This window comes from Parasteatoda tepidariorum, chromosome 3 (assembly GCF_982258835.1).
Source record: "Parasteatoda tepidariorum strain Cologne lab strain chromosome 3, Ptep-v5.0, whole genome shotgun sequence".
Classification (NCBI taxonomy): Eukaryota; Metazoa; Arthropoda; class Arachnida; order Araneae; family Theridiidae; genus Parasteatoda; species Parasteatoda tepidariorum.
In genome coordinates, this window is record NC_141757.1 from 113,478,350 (window position 1) to 113,497,911 (window position 19,562).

General features: G+C 31.8%; 3 protein-coding genes across 3 annotated transcripts; all 3 read right to left on the minus strand.

The window, feature by feature from the left end:
- Window positions 1-5,034: 5,034 nt before the first annotated feature.
- LOC139426664 (uncharacterized) lies at window positions 5,035-5,967 on the minus strand. The gene has a single exon (XM_071186288.1). The coding sequence runs from the start codon at window positions 5,965-5,967 to the stop codon at window positions 5,035-5,037; it is 933 nt and encodes a 310-aa protein (XP_071042389.1).
- A 522-nt stretch (window positions 5,968-6,489) lies between these two features.
- On the minus strand, window positions 6,490-7,155 carry LOC139426665 (uncharacterized). Its single transcript, XM_071186295.1, has one exon. It carries the CDS (start codon window positions 7,153-7,155, stop codon window positions 6,490-6,492), a length of 666 nt encoding a protein of 221 aa, XP_071042396.1.
- A 2,883-nt stretch (window positions 7,156-10,038) lies between these two features.
- On the minus strand, window positions 10,039-10,902 carry LOC107437185 (uncharacterized). Its single transcript, XM_016049096.1, has one exon. It carries the CDS (start codon window positions 10,900-10,902, stop codon window positions 10,039-10,041), a length of 864 nt encoding a protein of 287 aa, XP_015904582.1.
- Window positions 10,903-19,562: the final 8,660 nt, after the last annotated feature.

Below are 19,562 nucleotides of genomic sequence, written 5' to 3' on the forward strand. Positions count from 1 at the left end.
TGTTTCATATAATATTGCGCTTTCGTAAACATGTTTATGCTTTGAAAGCTGGCATGAAAATGATTTTCAGGCAAATTGAAATCGAACCGTCTCAAGCGAAATTACAAACAAAATCTTTGGAAAGAAAACATGAATAGTCCAATTAAAACTTACGCATTAAAATCTGTCTTTTACGGTACTGCACCTGCTTCTTAATCAGCATTTAGCTATTGAGGAGAAATCATTTTCCGTCTGCTTCCGAAGTTGCGTTAAATGATTTTTATACGGATGATTGCCTTTCCGGCGTATCCAACTTAGAAGAATTTAACGAATTGAGGAGACAATTTAAATATCTTCTTCTGAGTGGGTGTATGACTTTACACAAATGGTGTTTGAACACTGACACTTCTGGAGATAATTCTCAAAATTTTCCTTTTGATGATCATAGTGACATAAATATCACAAAAATACTGGGAATGTTTTGAAACTGTTCTACTGATGTCTTCCTTTTTAAAGTAACGGTAACGCCTTCGCAAAATATCATCTAACATGACATTCTTTCACAAATTGCTCGTCTTTTTGACCCTCTAGGTTTGTTGGGGCCACTCATTGCCTAGGTAAAGATCTTCTAACTTCTGAAGTTTAATTGGAATGACACTGTACCGGATAACATCGCTAACCAGTGTGAAGAAATTTCTGTTGATTGAAAATTTACAAATTCCTAGATGTGTGGTTTAAGAATACGCTTGTTTCTTCTCCATATATATAGTTTTGCGTATAGTTCTGAAAAAGCGTATGGTACGGTCATTTACCCACATGTATCTTCTGATCATAAGGATTTCTCTAGTCCGCTTCTATGCAGCAAATCAAGAGTCGCCCCTTTCAAAACGATCTCCATACCTCGCCTTGAACTGCGAGCTTGTCTATTACTTTCAAAACTAGTGACCAAAACCTTGAAAGCCCTGAAACTTTCAATAATTACAGTTACATTGTTTACGTAATAATCGCTCTTCCTTGGATTAATACAGCTCCTTATCATCTTTTGAAACAATTCGAGTCAAATAGAGTGGCACAAATTCAGCTTCTCACGAAAGACTAAGAGTGGTATCATATTCCTTCTTCTGACAATACCGCTGATCTCCTTTCACGTGAACTTCATGCCAGTATTCTAGTTGAACATAAGCTTTATTGGATTGGCCCACCATTTCTTAAAGAACATTCTGTGAACTTTACTGAACTAAATGACTTTCTTCCTGATAATGATGCTGTCTATGATCCAGCTCAAAGCATTTCTTTAGTTTTAACTGAACACTATAAATTTTTTAAGCAGTTGTTTAATCTAACAAATAGTTATACAAAGGTTCATAAATGTTGTTAGTCTTGTTTTCAGGTTTATAGCTAATTCTAGAAATTCAACTGGAAGAATCACTGGTGATCGTCTGTGTTGCTACTTGCACGAGACGCCCTCATTAGTGCGGTTCAAGCAAGCTTCTTCTCCTGTGAGATAGCAGATTTAAAGAAAGTTCTTCCAGTGCATCTTAAGAGTAAGTTAATCCCTTTTTGGATAATTATAATTTATTTCTTGCAGGTGGACGGCATGCATAATTAGGATTTAACAGTGAATTTCCTTTTGTACTTCCAGCCTATCATAAATTCAAAAAAATTCTTATTGAGTATTATCACAAACGAGATTTGCATGCTGGTACACAGGCGCAATTATGCACTATACGTAAGGATTTTTGACCAATCAACGAGCAAAATTTAGTACGTCAGATTATACACAATTGTGTACAGTGCTTTAAATGTAAACCAATTTTAGTTGAACAATTGATGGGTGATCTCCCCCCTGTCAGGGTTGGACCTTCTTCTCCTTTTCTCCAATTCTGAACTGGATCTTTGTGGTCCCTTTCAATTTAAATTCAAAAATCGAAGAAAAGGTATTTTTCAAAAGGTATAAGTTGTTATTTTCACATGTATGGTGGCTAGGGCAGTACATTTTCAAACAGTGTCGGATTTGACATCTGACGCTTTGATTGCGGCTCTTAAAAGATTTTTTGCACGGCGTGGAAAAAAGTCAAAATCTCTTTAATGATGACGCAACTAACTTTGTTAGCGAAAACTCTGAAATTAATCGCCTTCTAAATTCTGCTAGCCACTAGGTTTCCAAATACTTGGCCAACGAAAGGAATCAAATATCAGTTTATCCCTCCTCAAGCCCCTTCATTTGGGGGTCTTTGGAAAAGTGGTGTTAAAAGTTTCAAGTATCATTTAAAAAGAACAATTGGCTTAACTAAGTAAGCTTAGTTAAGCCAATCTTAGTTAAGCTTAGTTAACTTAACTCTTGAGGAATTTCTTACATTGACCATCCAGATCGAAGTCATTCTTAACTCGCGCCACTTTTTCATGATTTTAATGATTTTGATGTGCTAACACCTGGCAACTTTCTAATTGGTCAGCTTATAAATGCTATTCCCGAGCCAAATTTAATTGATAAAAAAGATAATTTGCTTAATAGGCGGAGAAAAGTTCAGGAAATAGTCCAGTGTATCTAGAAAAAATGGCAAAATTCTTATGTAAGTCACCTTCAGCAACGAAGTAAATGGTTATTTAAAAAAGCCAAATGTTGCAATTGGTATGTTTGTTCTCACCAAAGATGATATATTGCTAATCTGTAAATGGTCAATGGGAAGAGTTATTGAAATTATACGGGGAAAGGATAAGAATGTACGTGCAGTTCGCATTAATACACGCAGTGAAACCTGTCAATGACCTATCAATGATTGTAAAATTGATTGTCATACCTAAGAAAAGAAAATATAGTGTTTATTAGTGTTATAGTATACTTATTAAAAATGTTCACGTACTGCAAATGCAATTATATTGCTATTCTTATATCTCATGGCTATAAAAAAATTGCTGCTTACAAATTTTAAATTAAATTTTTGAAGTTTATATTTAGTTGCATTATTTAGTCCGGACTGAATAATGCATTATTTAGTGAACATTGATTTGAAAAACTTTATTAATTTATTTATAGAAAACATTTGTACTTATTGATTTACTAACTCTACTATTACAGAATTAGGTTAATATTCCTTAATTTTGATAATTTAACTGTTTGTTGTTGCCTGCTCATAGCAGGGCAAGGCTGGTGGTAATAGGATCAGTTGGTGGTAATAGGATCAGTTGGTCTTATCGGTAATCCCCCGCTCACTTAAATTTAATTTTAAGCTCTCATTGTTCTCGTTATTTAACTTTGATTTGATAAATATTGGAATAAAATTATAATTTGATAAATATTATTCATAGTATTCCATATTTTGGAATACTATGATTCATACGGAATCATTTAATGAATTGTTTTCATTATTGTTATTTTTGTTTACAATAAAAACTGTTTTATTGTTTATGAGCTATTTTCTTCAGTTATTAATTAATTTCTATGAATAATAACTTATTAAGGTAGGTTGGACCCTCCAGACAAAAAACTCGCATTTAAAAGTAACTTTAGTTTTCAATATGATTTTTATTAAAATAATGAGAATTTTATTAGTTGTCAGTTTTAAATTTAACTGAAAATGGAAACTCTAATCATTCCTCAAATGTCTTACTGAAAATTTCACTACCGAAACATTTACTACTGTAAATCTTTTGACACGGAATATGTATAAGCTTTATTTTAGGCATCATTCCTACCCTCAAAAATCCAATTTACAGTTATTTAGTGCTAATTCAGCAATAATTTATTTTTAGCAATAAATTCGCCTCTAGCCTCAGATGTTATTGGAATCAATCCTTTTCTATCTATGCTAAATTCACTGAGTATTCTATGTTGAATCCTAGAAAAGTTTGCGTCTGAATCCCTGAGCTGTTAACAATTTCTTTTATTAAAATAAATATTTGCGAATTAAATGAAATCTTCTACTAAAATTCTAGACAAGATGACACGTAAAGTTTTTTCAAGGGACAGTAAAATATTATTAATACAAAAAAAACTAAGGAAAGATTAGAATTTGTAGTAAGACAATTGTTACATTTATCTTTCATCACCCTAACTCATTCGATTACTTTAAAATTAGTTAAGTTTAAAAATATTTGACAAATCGTAAATGAGTAAATTTAAAAAATAGGTATAGAAAACTTGTCTTACAACTGATAACAGTTTTAATGAAAATTTGTATATCGTTCTAATTCCATTTTTTTTTTTACCTAATTGTGTGTGATGTAAACAGAAATATCGAGAACAAAATTATTGTAAAGAATAAACCATAAATGTAAAATATTATAAAAAGAACATTTTATGATTTTATTTTTAACTTGAATTTTTCTTATTTAAATACTTCGTTATCTATTGTAATGTTTTTGTTCGTCTTACGGTTTAACTCTTTCAGATAGATACGTGTTTCCATTAAGTAAGTAACATTGTCCATTTTTCCCTTTTGTTTTTGATTTCAACTCCATTTGATTGCTTTGCATTGAGTACGTAATAATATTTGCGTTTGGAGCAGTATAGCCACTTTCAACTCTTGTAATAATTTGTACTTTTAGCCAAATGATGATTTTTGAAATATAGATATAGGAGGATGACAGTTTTATAAGAATATTAAAGAGTCAATTAGAAAATTTGCACAAAATTTGAGTGCAACTTAGTTAGTTCTTGACAGAATTTCGAGAAAGTGTTTGATTTGAGAGTCAGTCTATAATTCAAATTAAACAATAATTACACAAATTGTAATGATTAAGATGATTTTATTCTATCGTGGTTCAGTGGTAAATGTAAACTGAAACTCAGTAAGTGCAGGATAAATAATAATAAATTGTTTCCGCTCAGCGCCATCTGGTGTTATAAATCTTGATAGCAAAATTATCAACACTCCGCACTTGAACTCCTCCGAGTTCACTAAAATTTTAAACATAAAAATAAGACAAAAATAACATAAACATATTAAACAAATAACATTTAAATGCAAATAAATTTGAAATGAAATGCAAATATTCACTTGAAAGAAAATAAAAGAAAAAAGCATAAACTATTTAAGTCTATCATTGTGCATTTCAGTCATTGAGTTCTAAAGGATAAATAAGTTGTACTGGGCGTTTATATTCGCCGTTGGATTTGTGAATAAGGCAAGATCTTACAAGTCCATCACGCCCTTGAAATACTTTTGTTATAATACCTATGTCCCATAATAGTTTTGATTTTGTGGTGCCCTCCATCAAAACCACATCTCCCACTTTCAAACATTTTGTTAGGTTAGGAGAAGTAAAGTTGTGTGCAGATCTCAAATTAAACAAATAGCGCTCCTTCCAGCGCTTCCATAAATTAGCCAATAATGTTGCCTTGTATTCTTTTCTTTTTACAAGAGTCTTTTTGGTGGATTCTCCATGGATGGTTTCTATGAAATGGGCTGGATATTCTGCCTTTTCTTTACCAGGGGTTAAAAAATGTGATGGGGTAAGAATTTTCGGTTCTCCGATTTCGTTAGTGACGTAGGACAGGGGTCGAAGATTAGCGATGGTTTCGATTTCAGTCAATATAGTGGTCAATTCTTCAAAATTTAAAAGAGCTTTTCGAAGTATATTCTTTAGAGGCTCTATGACACTTTTCACCAATCTTTCATAAAATCCTCCCCACCAAGGGGCAAGTTGGACGATGAATTTCCAGGATATTCTTTTAGCAGCAAGAAAGTTTTTAAATTCTGAATATTCCAAAATATCAAATAATCTCTGAAGCTCGTTATTGGTACATTTAAAAGTCTTGGCGTTGTCGGAGAGAAATCTTCTGAATGCGAGCAGAAAAGTCGAAGTAGACATGTCTGTGACTAATTCAAGATGTATTGCTCTCGTGACTGCACATGTGAACAAGGCTATATATGATTTCTTTATTCCATTTTCACCCTTGATGTAGATTGGAACGACAAAATCAATTCCGCATACAGTAAAAGCAGGAGTTTCACTAATTCGATCTTTTGGAAGCTGTCCAGTCATTTGGGTAGAAGGTTTGGCTGTGTATCTGCGACAAATCAAACATTTCGAGACAACCTTTTTTAGTAATTGTCTTCCTTTAGGCCCCCAAAATCTTCTCCGAATTTGTACTAGAGTGCTCTCTACTCCAGAATGAAATACATTTTCGTGTTCTCGCTTGACAAGCAACTCTGCAAATTTAGACTGTCTTGGTATGATTATAGGCTATTTCTCATCATAATAATCTCTATCGGCCAATCTTCCTGTGATTCTCAGGATATCTTTTTCATCAAGATAAGGAGCTAAATTGAAAATAGTAGAAGAAGCTGGAATAGTCAAACTAGATTGGAGAGTTCGTATCTCACTTTCAAAGAATTTTGCTTGAGTAAGCTTTACTAGTATATCTTCAGCATTTCGGAGCTCTTCTGCAGTCAAAGTGTCCATATTCAGCTTAACTTTCTGTTCAAACATCTCTTTACCCACGCTATGATTCTAACAACTTTTTCGAGGTACCTAAAGTTAGCGATATTTATCAACTGAAGTTCTTCACAATCTACACATTTCATAACGGTTACTTCTTTTTTTACGATACTCAATTTGCTCATCATTTTCTTTGAAGAGCTTTAATTCTGGCCACATTTCGGTCGGAAGGGACAACCAATGTGGCCCTTTCCACCAAATGTCGGAATTCTTCAATATTCTCATGGAAGCACCTCTACTAATAAGATCGGCAGGATTGTCAATTCCGGGGCAGTGGAACCAGTCCACAGGTTGAGTAATCTCTTGAATTTCTTCTAATCGGTTAAGCACAAATTGCTTAAAACGAATGGCAGGAGTTTTTATCCAACAACACACAATAGAGGAATCGCACCAAAAGGAACTGTCACACGGAATTTTTATGGCTCTAGTAATAGTTCGAAATAATCTAACAGAGAGGAGGGCACCTGGTAGCTCAAGTATTAGTAATGTAATCATTTTGAGTGGCGCAATTCGATTTTTAGCTGAAACAAAACATGTAGAAATATGTCCATCACTAGTTTCTGATCTGATATATGCAACTGTACCATAACCCTTTAAGCTGGCGTCAGAGAAGATATGTAATTGTGAACTTATAATTTCTTTGTTACCTGCTTCGAAAAAATTATAACGTGGTATTTTCAAATCATTAAGTTCACCGAATTGTTTACATATTTCGCGCCACTGATTTTCCATATCTAAGGGTAGTTCTTGATCCTACTCCAATCCGCTTTTCAAAATGCTTTGAACTAGAAATTTTAGAAGCATTGTAAAGGGTCCCAAAAATCCTACTGGATCAAAAATACGCCCAATGATTTTCAAAATAAATCATTTTGTTATTTGCCCCGTGTCTATCAATTTTGGCAGATATTCGAACTCAAAGTAAAATACATCTCTTTTAGGATCCCAACAAACTCCCAAAACTTTAAATGGAAAGCCTGATTGTCCTAACGATTCCTTTTCATTCTGAACATCTATACCTGCATTCTTCCATAATTCACGTAATTTTTTATCATTTGTTTGAAACTTTCTCAATACCATGCCCGCATCCCGAAATATTTCAACACAATCAGAACTTATTTGAAATGCTGTATCTGTACTATCACTCTCCCTATGACGTCATTGACATATATCCTTTCATTTAGTAATTCATACGCAAGAGGCTTCGATTTTGCAAACTTTTTAATATGCTCTTTAATAGTAGCCGCTAAGAGAAAAGGGCTACAGTTGATACCAAATAGTACGCGGCAAAATCTATAAATTACTGTAGACGAATCATCATGCATCCATGTTCTCGGGGTCATCTGACCAAAGAAATCTTGTGACAACTCGATCTTCTGCATTAATCCCTATTTGTAAGAAAGCTTGCTGAACGTCCCCTATAAAAGCAATCTTGCTTTCCCGAAACGCTAGCATAAGTTCATATATATCAGGGTATAAATTTGGCCCAATATACAAACAGTCGTTAAGAGACAATTCATTTTTTCATGCACGGAACCGTCAAATACTATCCTTAATTTGCCAGTTAGTTTATCATTTCTTATAACAGCCCTATGAGGTAAATAACATTGTTTATAAGTTTGGGGATCAGAGTTCTTAACTTTCTCAATTATCCCTTCATTTTCGTAAGTTTTTAAAACTTTTTTATATTCTTCAAACAAGGATTTATCATTTTTAAATCTCCTCTTTAATTTGCCAAACCTCTCTGAAGCCAGCCCAAAGTTTTCATTTAACAAATGCTTTGTATTAGGTCTCCAGAGAAGTCGTACACTATACCTATTATTTTCAAAATGCAAATCAGAATTAAAACCTTTTAACAATTCACTTTTATTAACAGCATTTTCTTCGTTCATGGTATTTATTCCTAGTCCTTCAAGGTTCCAAAACAAAGAATAATCAACATCAGATATTATAGTATTATTTACAATCCTACTTAATTGGCAATTATTCATGAATTTCCCTTGAACCACAAAACCAAATAAACTATCGGTTGCAACGAGTCCTCTTCCCAACCTCATAGACGTATCAAAGATTACGTCATGTAGGAAATCGGCGCCGATTAAAATGTCTATATCAGCAATTTCTCCGGTATCCGAAAGAAAAATATTATTTTTCCTTGCTAATTGTTTAATTCTCTCATGGAGTGCGGCTATTTTCCCACACGTTATTTTTTCTACTACAAATGCTTCAATGCAAACATTTAATTTTTTATCGTTTTTTTTCTGAAGATTTACTTTCACTAAATCGTAAGAACACCCCTTGGAAATTTTTTCTCCAAAACCGAAAACATGCAACCGTTCAGTTTTAATGGTCCTGAGGTTCAACTCATTACGAATATCACGTTTCAAAAAACTGCGATGGCTACCAGAGTCAAATAAAATTCTAACCAGCTTCTTTACATTACCATAAATCAATGATCGATTTACAGACTTCTTTAACGTATGCTAAAGAAGTCTGTAAATAGATCATTTCATTTTGTTTTCGTTTCGAAACACATGAAAATTTCCGTAGCTCGTTCTAATTCAGACGCACTTAAACACTCTGTTTTCTTTAATGCTGGTTCCATTTTACAATTATGCACAAATCTTAAGCATAAAGCTGTTATTCTAATTAGGCTACTGAATGATGAATATCTTGCGATCAAATATTCTGCTGGCTCTTTTTCAACTGTTGCATTTACAGTAACTGATTTCTTGAACTCCAATTCATCCATGTTCTTATCAGTTTGGATTACTGGTTCTAACGATTCTGGCCATTCTGTTTCATTCAATGTTTACCATTTGGGTCCATGCAACCATAGTTTGTTGTGCTGAAGATCATCTGAGGATACTCCTCGACCTATCAGATCAGCAGGATTGTCTTTTCCTATACAATGATGCCACTCGTCCTGTTTGCTAAGTTTTTGTATTTCTTGTACTCTATCCTTCACGAACACTTTGTGTCTAATCGGGTCCCCTTTGATCCAGTAGCATGCTATTTACGAATCTGTCCAATAAAATCGTTCAAGAGATAATTCTAGAGCAGATTCAATTTTATGGCTTATTCTAGCTGATAAAAGTTGACCCATGAGCTCCAGTTTTGGGATTGATAGAGTCTTTACAGGTGCTACTCTAGTTTTGGAAGCTACAAATGAAATAATATTGCGATCAATTAATTCTATACGTGAATAAGCCACAGTTCCATAAGCTTTCTTGGATGCATCAGAAAAGCAATGCAGTTGTAGGCTAATTGTACTTTCAAGTAACAATTCTTTAAAGTAGCAACGTGGTATACGTATTTTCTTTAAATACTCTATTTCCTCACACCATTTGTTCCAAACGACTCCTAACTGTTTTGGCAACCTTTCATCCAAGTCCAAACCTAAACACCAAATTTCTTGTATTAAAAGTTTGTGTATGGACAATCAAAACCTATTGGGTCAAATAGTCGACCTGCTACTTGCAATAAGTATCTTTTAGTTTCCTTTCTTTTGGAGAGAAATGCTTCCAGATTTTTGAAATCAAAATAAAATGTATCAGTTTTCTCATTCGATCCTACTCCTAGGACCTTAGAAGTTATCAAGCTAGTGTCCAGTGCACTTCAAGACTCATCAACTTCAAAATTCAAATTCTTCAAATCTTGGGTAAGTTCAGGTGAGTTTCTTCTCCATTTTCGAAGGTCTACGCTAGCATCTTTAAAAATCTGCACACTTTCTTTACAAGTTTTCAACGCTTGTTGAACATTGTCTTCTCCGCAAAAAAAATCATCCACATAAAGAGACTGGTTCAGATGCTTGTAAGTCGACGGAAATGTGTCCATGTATTTTTTCAGATGATGTTTAATTGTAGCTGCTAGTAGGAAAGAGCTAGATTTCACTCCAAACAAAACTCTGCACATTCGGAACACGTCAAACTCCTTGTTTTCCAAATGTAAATTTTCTGGATCATCATCCCAGAAAAATCTTGTAAAGTTTCTTTCACATTCATTAATTTCAATCATCAAAAAGGCCATTTTAATATCTGCTACGAAAGCAATCAGGTTTTTCCAGAATTTGATCAAAAGACTAAATAAGTTTGGTATGAAATTAAGACCGGTGTGAAGACATTCACTCAAACTTAACTGTCCTTTATCATCTGATCCTGCATCAAATACAATCCGTACTTTGCTTGTAGTCTTATCAGTACGAATCACTGCTCTAAGTGGTAGATAAAATGTGTTTTTTTGCAAATTCTCCTCTTCAACTGGAACACGCTCAATGATATTCTCGGAAATATAGTTCTTTATTATTGATCTATATTCACTAAATAAAGTAGAATCATTTCTTAAAGTTGATCTTAATTTCATAAATCTCTTCCTTTCCACTTGTTCATTATTTTCTAACAACGATTTCATATGCGGTTTCCAGGGAAATTTAACTTTATGACGCTTATTTTCATATGAAATTCCAGCTTCAAATTCAGACATTATATCGTTATCATTAATTTTGTCATTAGATATCTTTGCCTCAATCCCTAAATTTTCAAATTCCTAAATTCACTAAGTTGTTTGGAAATGATCGACATATTAACAATAACACGCATTGTAAATAATTCCTGGCAATTTGTACTCCCCCCCCCCTTGTAAAGACCATCCACGCAACGTTTTGACTGCTACTAAATTTTTGTTTACTCGCATAATTCGCCCAGTAACTACCTCATAGTAATAGTTCCCACCCAAGAGAACTGATATTTCTTTATCATTAAACTCATAAGAATCAGCTAATTATATATTTCTCAAGTGTCTAAATCTTTTATCAATGTTTTCAGGAGGGGTCGGTAAATGTGAGGCCGTTATATTGTCTGTTTCAATTGCTTCAATTTCAATGAATAAATTTGGATCCTGTCTATTTTGCAATTTAATTTTCGCGACATAATAAGTTTTCTTTTTGTTTTCATTACCGCAAAAAATGGGCAAATTGAAATACTTTCTTCTCTGATTATAGAAAAGTTACATTTTTGGACAAGGGACGACAAAATAAAGCTACACTGATTCCCATTATCCAGGAAAACGCGGTATATTTCCTTTTTATTTTCATCCCCAGTCAAGCAGCGCATGTACGTATCTTACAAAATGCCATCGGATTTAATATTTTTAGCTTTGCCGAAACGACGCTATCAGTTACATTTTTCTGATATGGACTTTCAATATTCGAATCAGTTTGTTTCCGAAAACATATTGAAATATGGTAGGATCCCCCACAAAAGGAACAGTTTTCTTTAATCGAACATTCTGCAACATGATGCCGAGGTTTAAGGCATAAAAAACAACATCCTTTACTTTTCAAAATATCTCTATTTTCCTTAGAATTAAAAGTATAACACGATTCTAATTTATGCGATTTATTGCAGAATAATAATTTCTCATTGCCTGGCACCGATGAGAGGCTCTGTTAAGATGATATTATGGAAAAAGTGTTTTCTTTTTTCAAGGGCTTGCATGTGGTATTACGTTTAACAAACCCATAATTCTTTTTTTTTCTTTCCTGTGGGGAGAGGAAACAAGACGGCGATGGTTTTTGATTATTAATTTGAAGAGATCGTTCGCGGCTCCGTATTTCTGAAGTGAGAAATTTTAATAGAGCACTTAAATCAAATTCCTTATCATTTTGGGATCGATTAAATTCTAAAACAAATTCTGAAGGATTTAATTTCATTAAAATGGGTGTCAATAAACTGGTATAAGTATCTCCTTTTATACCCAAGCTTTCAAAACTGCGTATCTGTGTTTCCGCGCTATCATATAAATTTCTAAGACTCATAACATCATTAGGATTTTTGACAGGTGATAAAATTAATAAATCACTCAAATGAGCGTTGATTAACATGTTTTTGTTTCCAAATCTATCCTTTAATAAATCTAGGGATTTATCGTAATTCTCATTAGAAATTGTAAATCCGTTAATGCATGCAAGAGCATTTCCACATAAATACGATTTCAAATAGTTAAATTTATCAACTTTGCTTAATTTTACATTATTATGAATACAACTTTCAAATAAATTGTAAAAATCTAACCATCCTGCTTAATTTGCCGCATATTTATTTATATTTAATTTAGGTAGATTTATGTTCATGCTTTCAGAATTGTTTGAATCATTTGTTTCAGAGGTATTTGAAACTGTATCAGCTGGGATAGAATTCATTTTCTTTATTTTGAAAGAAAGTTTTGTTTTCCAAAAAATTATTTTTTCTTGGATTTCTTCAGAAGTTTTAATATCTTCAGAAATTGTATCTTCAGAGAAAGGATCTACAATTTCATCATTCAAAAAATTCAATTTGCTTTCTTTTTCATTCAATTGTGCTAAAAAAGCTTCAAATTGTTCCAGTAATTCTGTTTCGTCATTAATCGATTCTTCAATTTTATTAATCAATTTTGTCAGTGTTGTTCGTACAGTAGTGGTATGCTTCTTTCTTAATTTTGAAATATTTTCTGCCATATTTATTTCTATCCAGGTAATTCTGTTTCAATGAAAATAATAAAATTCTTGCCTGGATATTTCATTTGCCAATGACGCCAAATTAATCAGATCAGTTTAAATTCAATCCAGCTTCCTTTGGCCGATAACATCAAAAAATGGTCCGTGTTTATATCAATATAAAAGTAGGTTCAGTGGATTTGTATCAAAATAACTCATCGGCGAGATCAAATATAACAAAAACAAATATTTAATAACGAAAAAAGAATTAATACATCTTGACACTTCCGTGTCTACAAGTTCACTACTTTTTGATGCGCTCTCAGCGCCCTCTCAGTAAGGAGGTTTTACCAACTTATATAACATACTTATTATTATTATTGTTATTTTCGTAAATCATGAACAGACAGTTCAAATCTTTAAGCACTGTAATTAAAAGTTAAAAAATTACTTAGTAAATAAACACTAAAAGGATAGATAAACTTATTTCATAACAAGCCATAAACATGTATAAGAATAAATAAATAAGCCACCGAGAAGCATTAAATAATGAAAATACATCATTTAAATTAGATACACTGAATTATAAATGCCATTCAAGATCAACAATCTTCTTCTTTAGAAAGCTTTAGAAACCATTTTACCCATTTAAACGATTTATATACGTAAAAGCATCTGTAACTATAGAATATACGTATGAGTTAAATCATATAAAAATTTTTGATTTTTGAGGCGCTCACTAAAATTATGAAAAAAATAATATTTTAATCAAGTTATTATTGAGGGACCCAGTAATTCAACAAAAAGAAGAAACGAAAAGAAGCAAAATTTATCTTACCATTAAAAAATCAAATGAATATTAAAATGATAAATTTAATGCAATTATTTTAGTAACAGCAGTAAAGTTATCTTTATTTAGTTAAAGATTTATTTTCTTCAAATATAATGAAAATCTTTAAAATTGTTGTTATAAGTAAAAATAGGACTCGTTTTTTCCAACTAAGAAATGCAATGATTGTGGTAACAGTGTAAAAAATCCTAGAACATCGTTAACATGTTTGATGTTTAATAAAAAAACAAAACTATATATTAAATTAGCTGTGCTATAGAATACATTTTAACAACTAGATAACTTAAATTATATTTCTTATTAAAAATTTGTTAAATTACAGTTAAATTAGAGGTAAGTAAAGCTCAGGCAATCAATTTAGTTACATCTTGCGCACTTAAAAGGTACGAAAAACGCATTAATTTTAAAATGCTTATCTCTACGCTACTACATTTACTGAAAACGGATCTTCAGCTAACTTAAATTCTTAAAAATGTTATTTCTAATTTTATTTCAGTTATTAAAATTACTGGAAGTCATGGGCATAAGATGCACACTTTTTTTTAAAACTAATTCATATATTTACAATCTCTGATTAGTTGAAATTCCATTTACTTTTGGATTGCTTGAATCAAAAGGAAATATTTTGTTCTTAGTTATTCTATTAAAGAGAAATTAATTAATAATCCCCGGAAACTCTCTCATTTTCAGCACGAAATGAAAGAGCATCATTTTTATATTGTGTCGCACATGCTAATTTTAATCATAACTCATTATAAAAAGTTCTTAACATTTATATAATTTAAGATACAGCACTTAGGCACATTAAGCTCCTCTGAGAGTATGTTTCGATTATTCACTTAAGACGCAATTTAGTTTGCACCCTGCTTGGTACATTCACTACCACTAGTTCGTACTCCAATAATTAACTTTTTTTGTTTCATTCACTTGCTTAGCATTCATTAATCGATACATTATTCTATTTGTTTCGACGTTTCTTTATTTAAAAGTTATTAATATTTTTTAATTTAGCAAAACGCACTTAAAAATGTAATAACTGATCAAGGCATTTTTTTTTAATTATATAATATAACTCGTCAAAAACTTCACTCAAGGCACAAAAGGAAATAATTTTTTAATGTTCCTAATATTTTTATACTTCTATAGAAATTTAATTATTTCTTTACAATTTATTAGGTCATTACATTTAATTTTCTAATTTCAAAGACCTCAGGTATTTAAATTTCCTTTAACTAATTTTTGGTTATTTTTCAAAAGCGAAAAGGAATTATTTAAGTGAATTCCTGAATTGGTAATTTATCTTATTTGGAGGGACTTTTTCGCAAATTTGAAGAGGAAAAGAGGGGTATAAACTATTTATTATTATATTCACACGAGCAAAACTTAAAAACTTGTCCAAAACATGAGAAAAAATTGAATTTAATAATTGCATTAATCATTTTGTGGTACTCTTCAAAAATTGTTAATCACTATCTAAAAACTACTTAGGTTTATTACTCCAAGAATGATTTAAGATCAGTATTTATTACAATTAAGTGAAAAAGGGCAAAATTAAAATTAGTAAATATATTCAACATACATATTAAATTTTTTGAGACCAAATAAATTAATTAGAAAAACAGTGGAAGTTAGAAATAATAAAGTATATATATATATATATATATATATATATATATATATATATATATATATATATATATATATATATATATATATATATATATATATATATATATATATATATATATATATATATATAATAACAGCTATTTAAGTACTGAAATCAGTATAACTTTGGAATTTTTTTTTTTTTAAAAATAATTGATTCCAAAATTTAAATTTTCTGAAAGAATTGGTATACAATTTTTTATATTATTTCAAATAAGGAAATTTTTAAACAGAAAAAATTCATGCGAAATCGGTCAGTTAATTCCTAAGAGGTCAAATATTAAAAATACGACTCTTTCAAAATTCGATTTTTCAGGAATTATCTGTTCCATTTCTGTCGAGTTTTGTATTTTGTCGTTTAATATTACCTTCCTTAAAATGACGTAAAAAATTTTATACCTTACAATTTAATGTTTTTCACAATTAATAAATTATATTATAAAATATAATAAATATTTACTAAAAGTTATATTCTCCATGGAATTATCTTTGGATAAATTAATTTTATGATTAAGAACAAAAATGTTTAAAATCGCTTAATAGATTCTCGAGAGATATGGCAAAATATGCAAAAAATAAAATTAACATTAAGGGCTCCAAATTATGATCCACTCCTCTGACCAAACTATTAGGATTATATTTCCCAGATGGTGGCTACCTCATAGTCAACGTCTCCCATAGACTCGTAACTAATTTTCTTTCATCTAGATTCATCTTCTTAGGACTGAATAAGTGCATAGTTAAGAAAAGGTTACTCCTCAGGAGATGTTCATGGTGTCAAGCTCTTGACCACCAGACTCATCAATATCAACAGGAATTCGCAACATGCGTGACCTGTGGTAGCCAACATCACTCCAGCGAATGCAATTCAAACACCCATCACTGTATCAACTGCTGGCACTCTAATACGTACTTTGGTACTTCACACAATCCCCATCACCCAGCCTATGCTGCAGATTGCCCAAGCTGCAAGACTGCACTCTCCGCACTTCGATCAAATTTTAATCCACATTAACTTATCCTCCTGTGCGATTTTTGCACACAAAGATCTGTATCGATTCAAAATTCTACGCCTCCACTTCGGCAGTTTCAGTGACTCCTACATTCTTATAGCCAGTGACTACATCAAAACTTTAATTTATTCTTCTTGAATTCACAAACTTTCAGTTGAACTCACAATTCTCCATGAGAAATGCTCAAAACTCTCTTATTCACAACCTCTAGTTGAATTGATCCCCTTAAAGAGAAACTTTAAAAACTCCTTTTCTTTTCCTCTACGAGATTCAATTACCTTTTTTTTCTTCAAGTAATTCAAAATTCCTATTTTACAGCCTCTTAGATAGCGCTTCATGCCATGCATGTAGCAACTCTGATCTTTCCACCTTTCAATGTTACTTATTCATTAAGTTTTTAATTACTGTCATCTATTGTAACTTTCTTCAAAATTTTGTTTTCCATTTTTTTTAACTAATGTGATGCGCCTATGTATTATGTGAGCTAGACCTGTGGCCAGACGTGGACTATACGGTTAAGGGTTTTGCAAGCCTAGGTACGTGTCCACGTCTGGAAGAAAAGAAAAAAAAAGATGGTGGCTACCCCCTAATATATATTTTTTTTTTGGGGGGGGGGGGGGTCAGAAATATGAATTCATGAAAAAGGGTGTGTTTATTCAGAGCAAGCACGTTCTTGTGTCTGATTTCACAATTCTAGATATCGTCTGCACTAATTACTTAGCATATTTGTAGTCATCCCCTTCAACTATTAAAATTGAGTCCTAGAATGAGAAGATCCTATCATTAGAACAAAAATTATTCAAGGTTGTTCGTTTTTTATTTTGCGCCCTGTACTAAGGAAACTAGTATGTACTTTGCATCAGAATGAGGATAGGGTATATAATGTGCTACGTATAAATATAGAACGTTTTCGCTCGGCAAGTATTAACGATTTAGAATAATGTATCTCTTTGTAATTTTGTGATTAAAATGATTGCTCATAGCCATTCACAGAAACTCTCTATCATTTTTTGACATAAACTCACGTGATCATCCATGTATATATATATATATATATATATATATATATATATATATATATATATATATATATATATATATATATATATATATATATATATATATATATATATATATATATATATATATATATATATATATATATATATATATATATTGTGGGAGATAGTGCAGCATAGGAGTAAATGATGACGATAATTTAATAAACATAAAAATTTAATGGAAATAAAAGGATGGAAGGATATAACAGTGACATGTTTGGTGAGAGCTGCCTTCTCGCAATGGTCTCCGGAATGCATGTGTCTAAGAATTAGATTGTTCTATGGTAAAAAGTAAAAGTTAATTATAAATTCGGGAGTATCCCTTCGGGACTTCCCCTTCTGGTATGGCTGGTGCCTCTCAATGTCAAGAGGATGATGCAACTTCCTTTAATATTACAAGATGGTGGATGACACAATGTTCGCAGTTGTTTCACTATGGTATTGAAACCTACATCAATCGGCGATCCTGACAACAAAATGTCCTCATTTTCATCAGAATAGCTACCAGACACAGTTACCTGAAATAAAAAAAAAACGAGAAAGCAAAGTATGAAAATATAAAAGGCAATTTTTTAATTAACTGGCCACGGTTTCATGTGGTCAGCTGAAGATGAAGTATTGTTCGGTCCTTCGTGATTCCCGACTTGTAGCACATCATATCTATCATTCTTCTTCACTTTTGTGATTTGGTATGGACCGAAGAACTTGGGTCTTAATTTGAGTCCAGATCCAAACTGAGTTCTCTGGATTGCAACTAAATCTCCTATTTGATATTCGTTGGCTTTCTTTCTTCTTTTATTGTACTGCCTGCGGTTCTCTTCTTGGATCTTCAAAATATTCTTTTTGGCTTCTTCTCGAATGTTCTCTCCATCTTGGATAAATGATTCTATATGTTCTTTCTCTAACATTTGCAGAATTTGTAAGTCCTCTTTTGTTTTCATTTTCACTCCGGTCAGAAGTTGGAATGGTGTCATCTGAGTGCTCCGAGAAACTGTAGAATTAATGGTATGCTGTACTGTTGGAACAAATTTGTACCACTTAGTAGGATCTTTTATTGATAGTTTTGCCAGTATCGGTATGAGGATCTTATGCATTATTTCCACTTGTCCATTACCACGAGGAATGCCTGTTGTTATTTTTACATGTTCGATACCTTCATCTTGGCAATAAGTCTCAAATTCTGTTGAAGTAAACGCAGTACCTCTGTCAGTAATTATTCGTGAAGGATTACCAAAAGTTATCTGTTGAGCTTTTAACTTATCTATTGCCTCCTGACTTGACGTAGATTTGGTTGGGTAGAACCAAACAAATTTGGTTAAAGCATCTACCACGGTCAAAATATATTTATAGTTCTTATTAGTTGAAGGCATGGGACCAATGAAATCAATATGGTAAGTATCTAAGGGAATATTATTTTAAGGAATCGGGTTCAAAAACCCTTCTCGTTTTCCTGCCTTCCTATTTACTAATATACACTCTACACAATTATTTACAACATTTTCAACACATTTTTTCATATCTGGAAAATAATAGTTTTGTTTAAGTACATCAAGAGTTTTAGTTATACCGAAATGACCATTAGCATGCGTAGATTTGATAATGTCAGTTTGCATTTGTTGTGGAACCACTAGTAAATAATTATCATTCTCAAGTTTATATAAAACATTATTTTTTACCACAAAATCGTCAATTGATTTATTTTCCAAAAGTTGTTTAATAGAGTTAATATATTCATCATTTATCTGGCAAGTAACAATTTTAGAGGTTAATTCGTCACAAGTAATATGCATAATTGGATATCTACTTAAACAATCAACATGTCTCATTTGTTTACTTGGGCGATGTACGATTTCATAATCAAAATCTTCCAAAAATAATGCCCATCTAGCAATTTTAGGTGTTAATTGTTTTTTACTCATAATCTTTTGGAAAGCTGAACAGTCTGTTACAAGTTTAAATTTATTTCCCACTAAATAATTTCGAAATTTTTTCAAGGCCTCAATTATAGCCAACACTTCAAGTTCATAACTTGAATAATTCTCCTCTTGAGGAGTCGTTTTTTTACTCATATAGTGTAT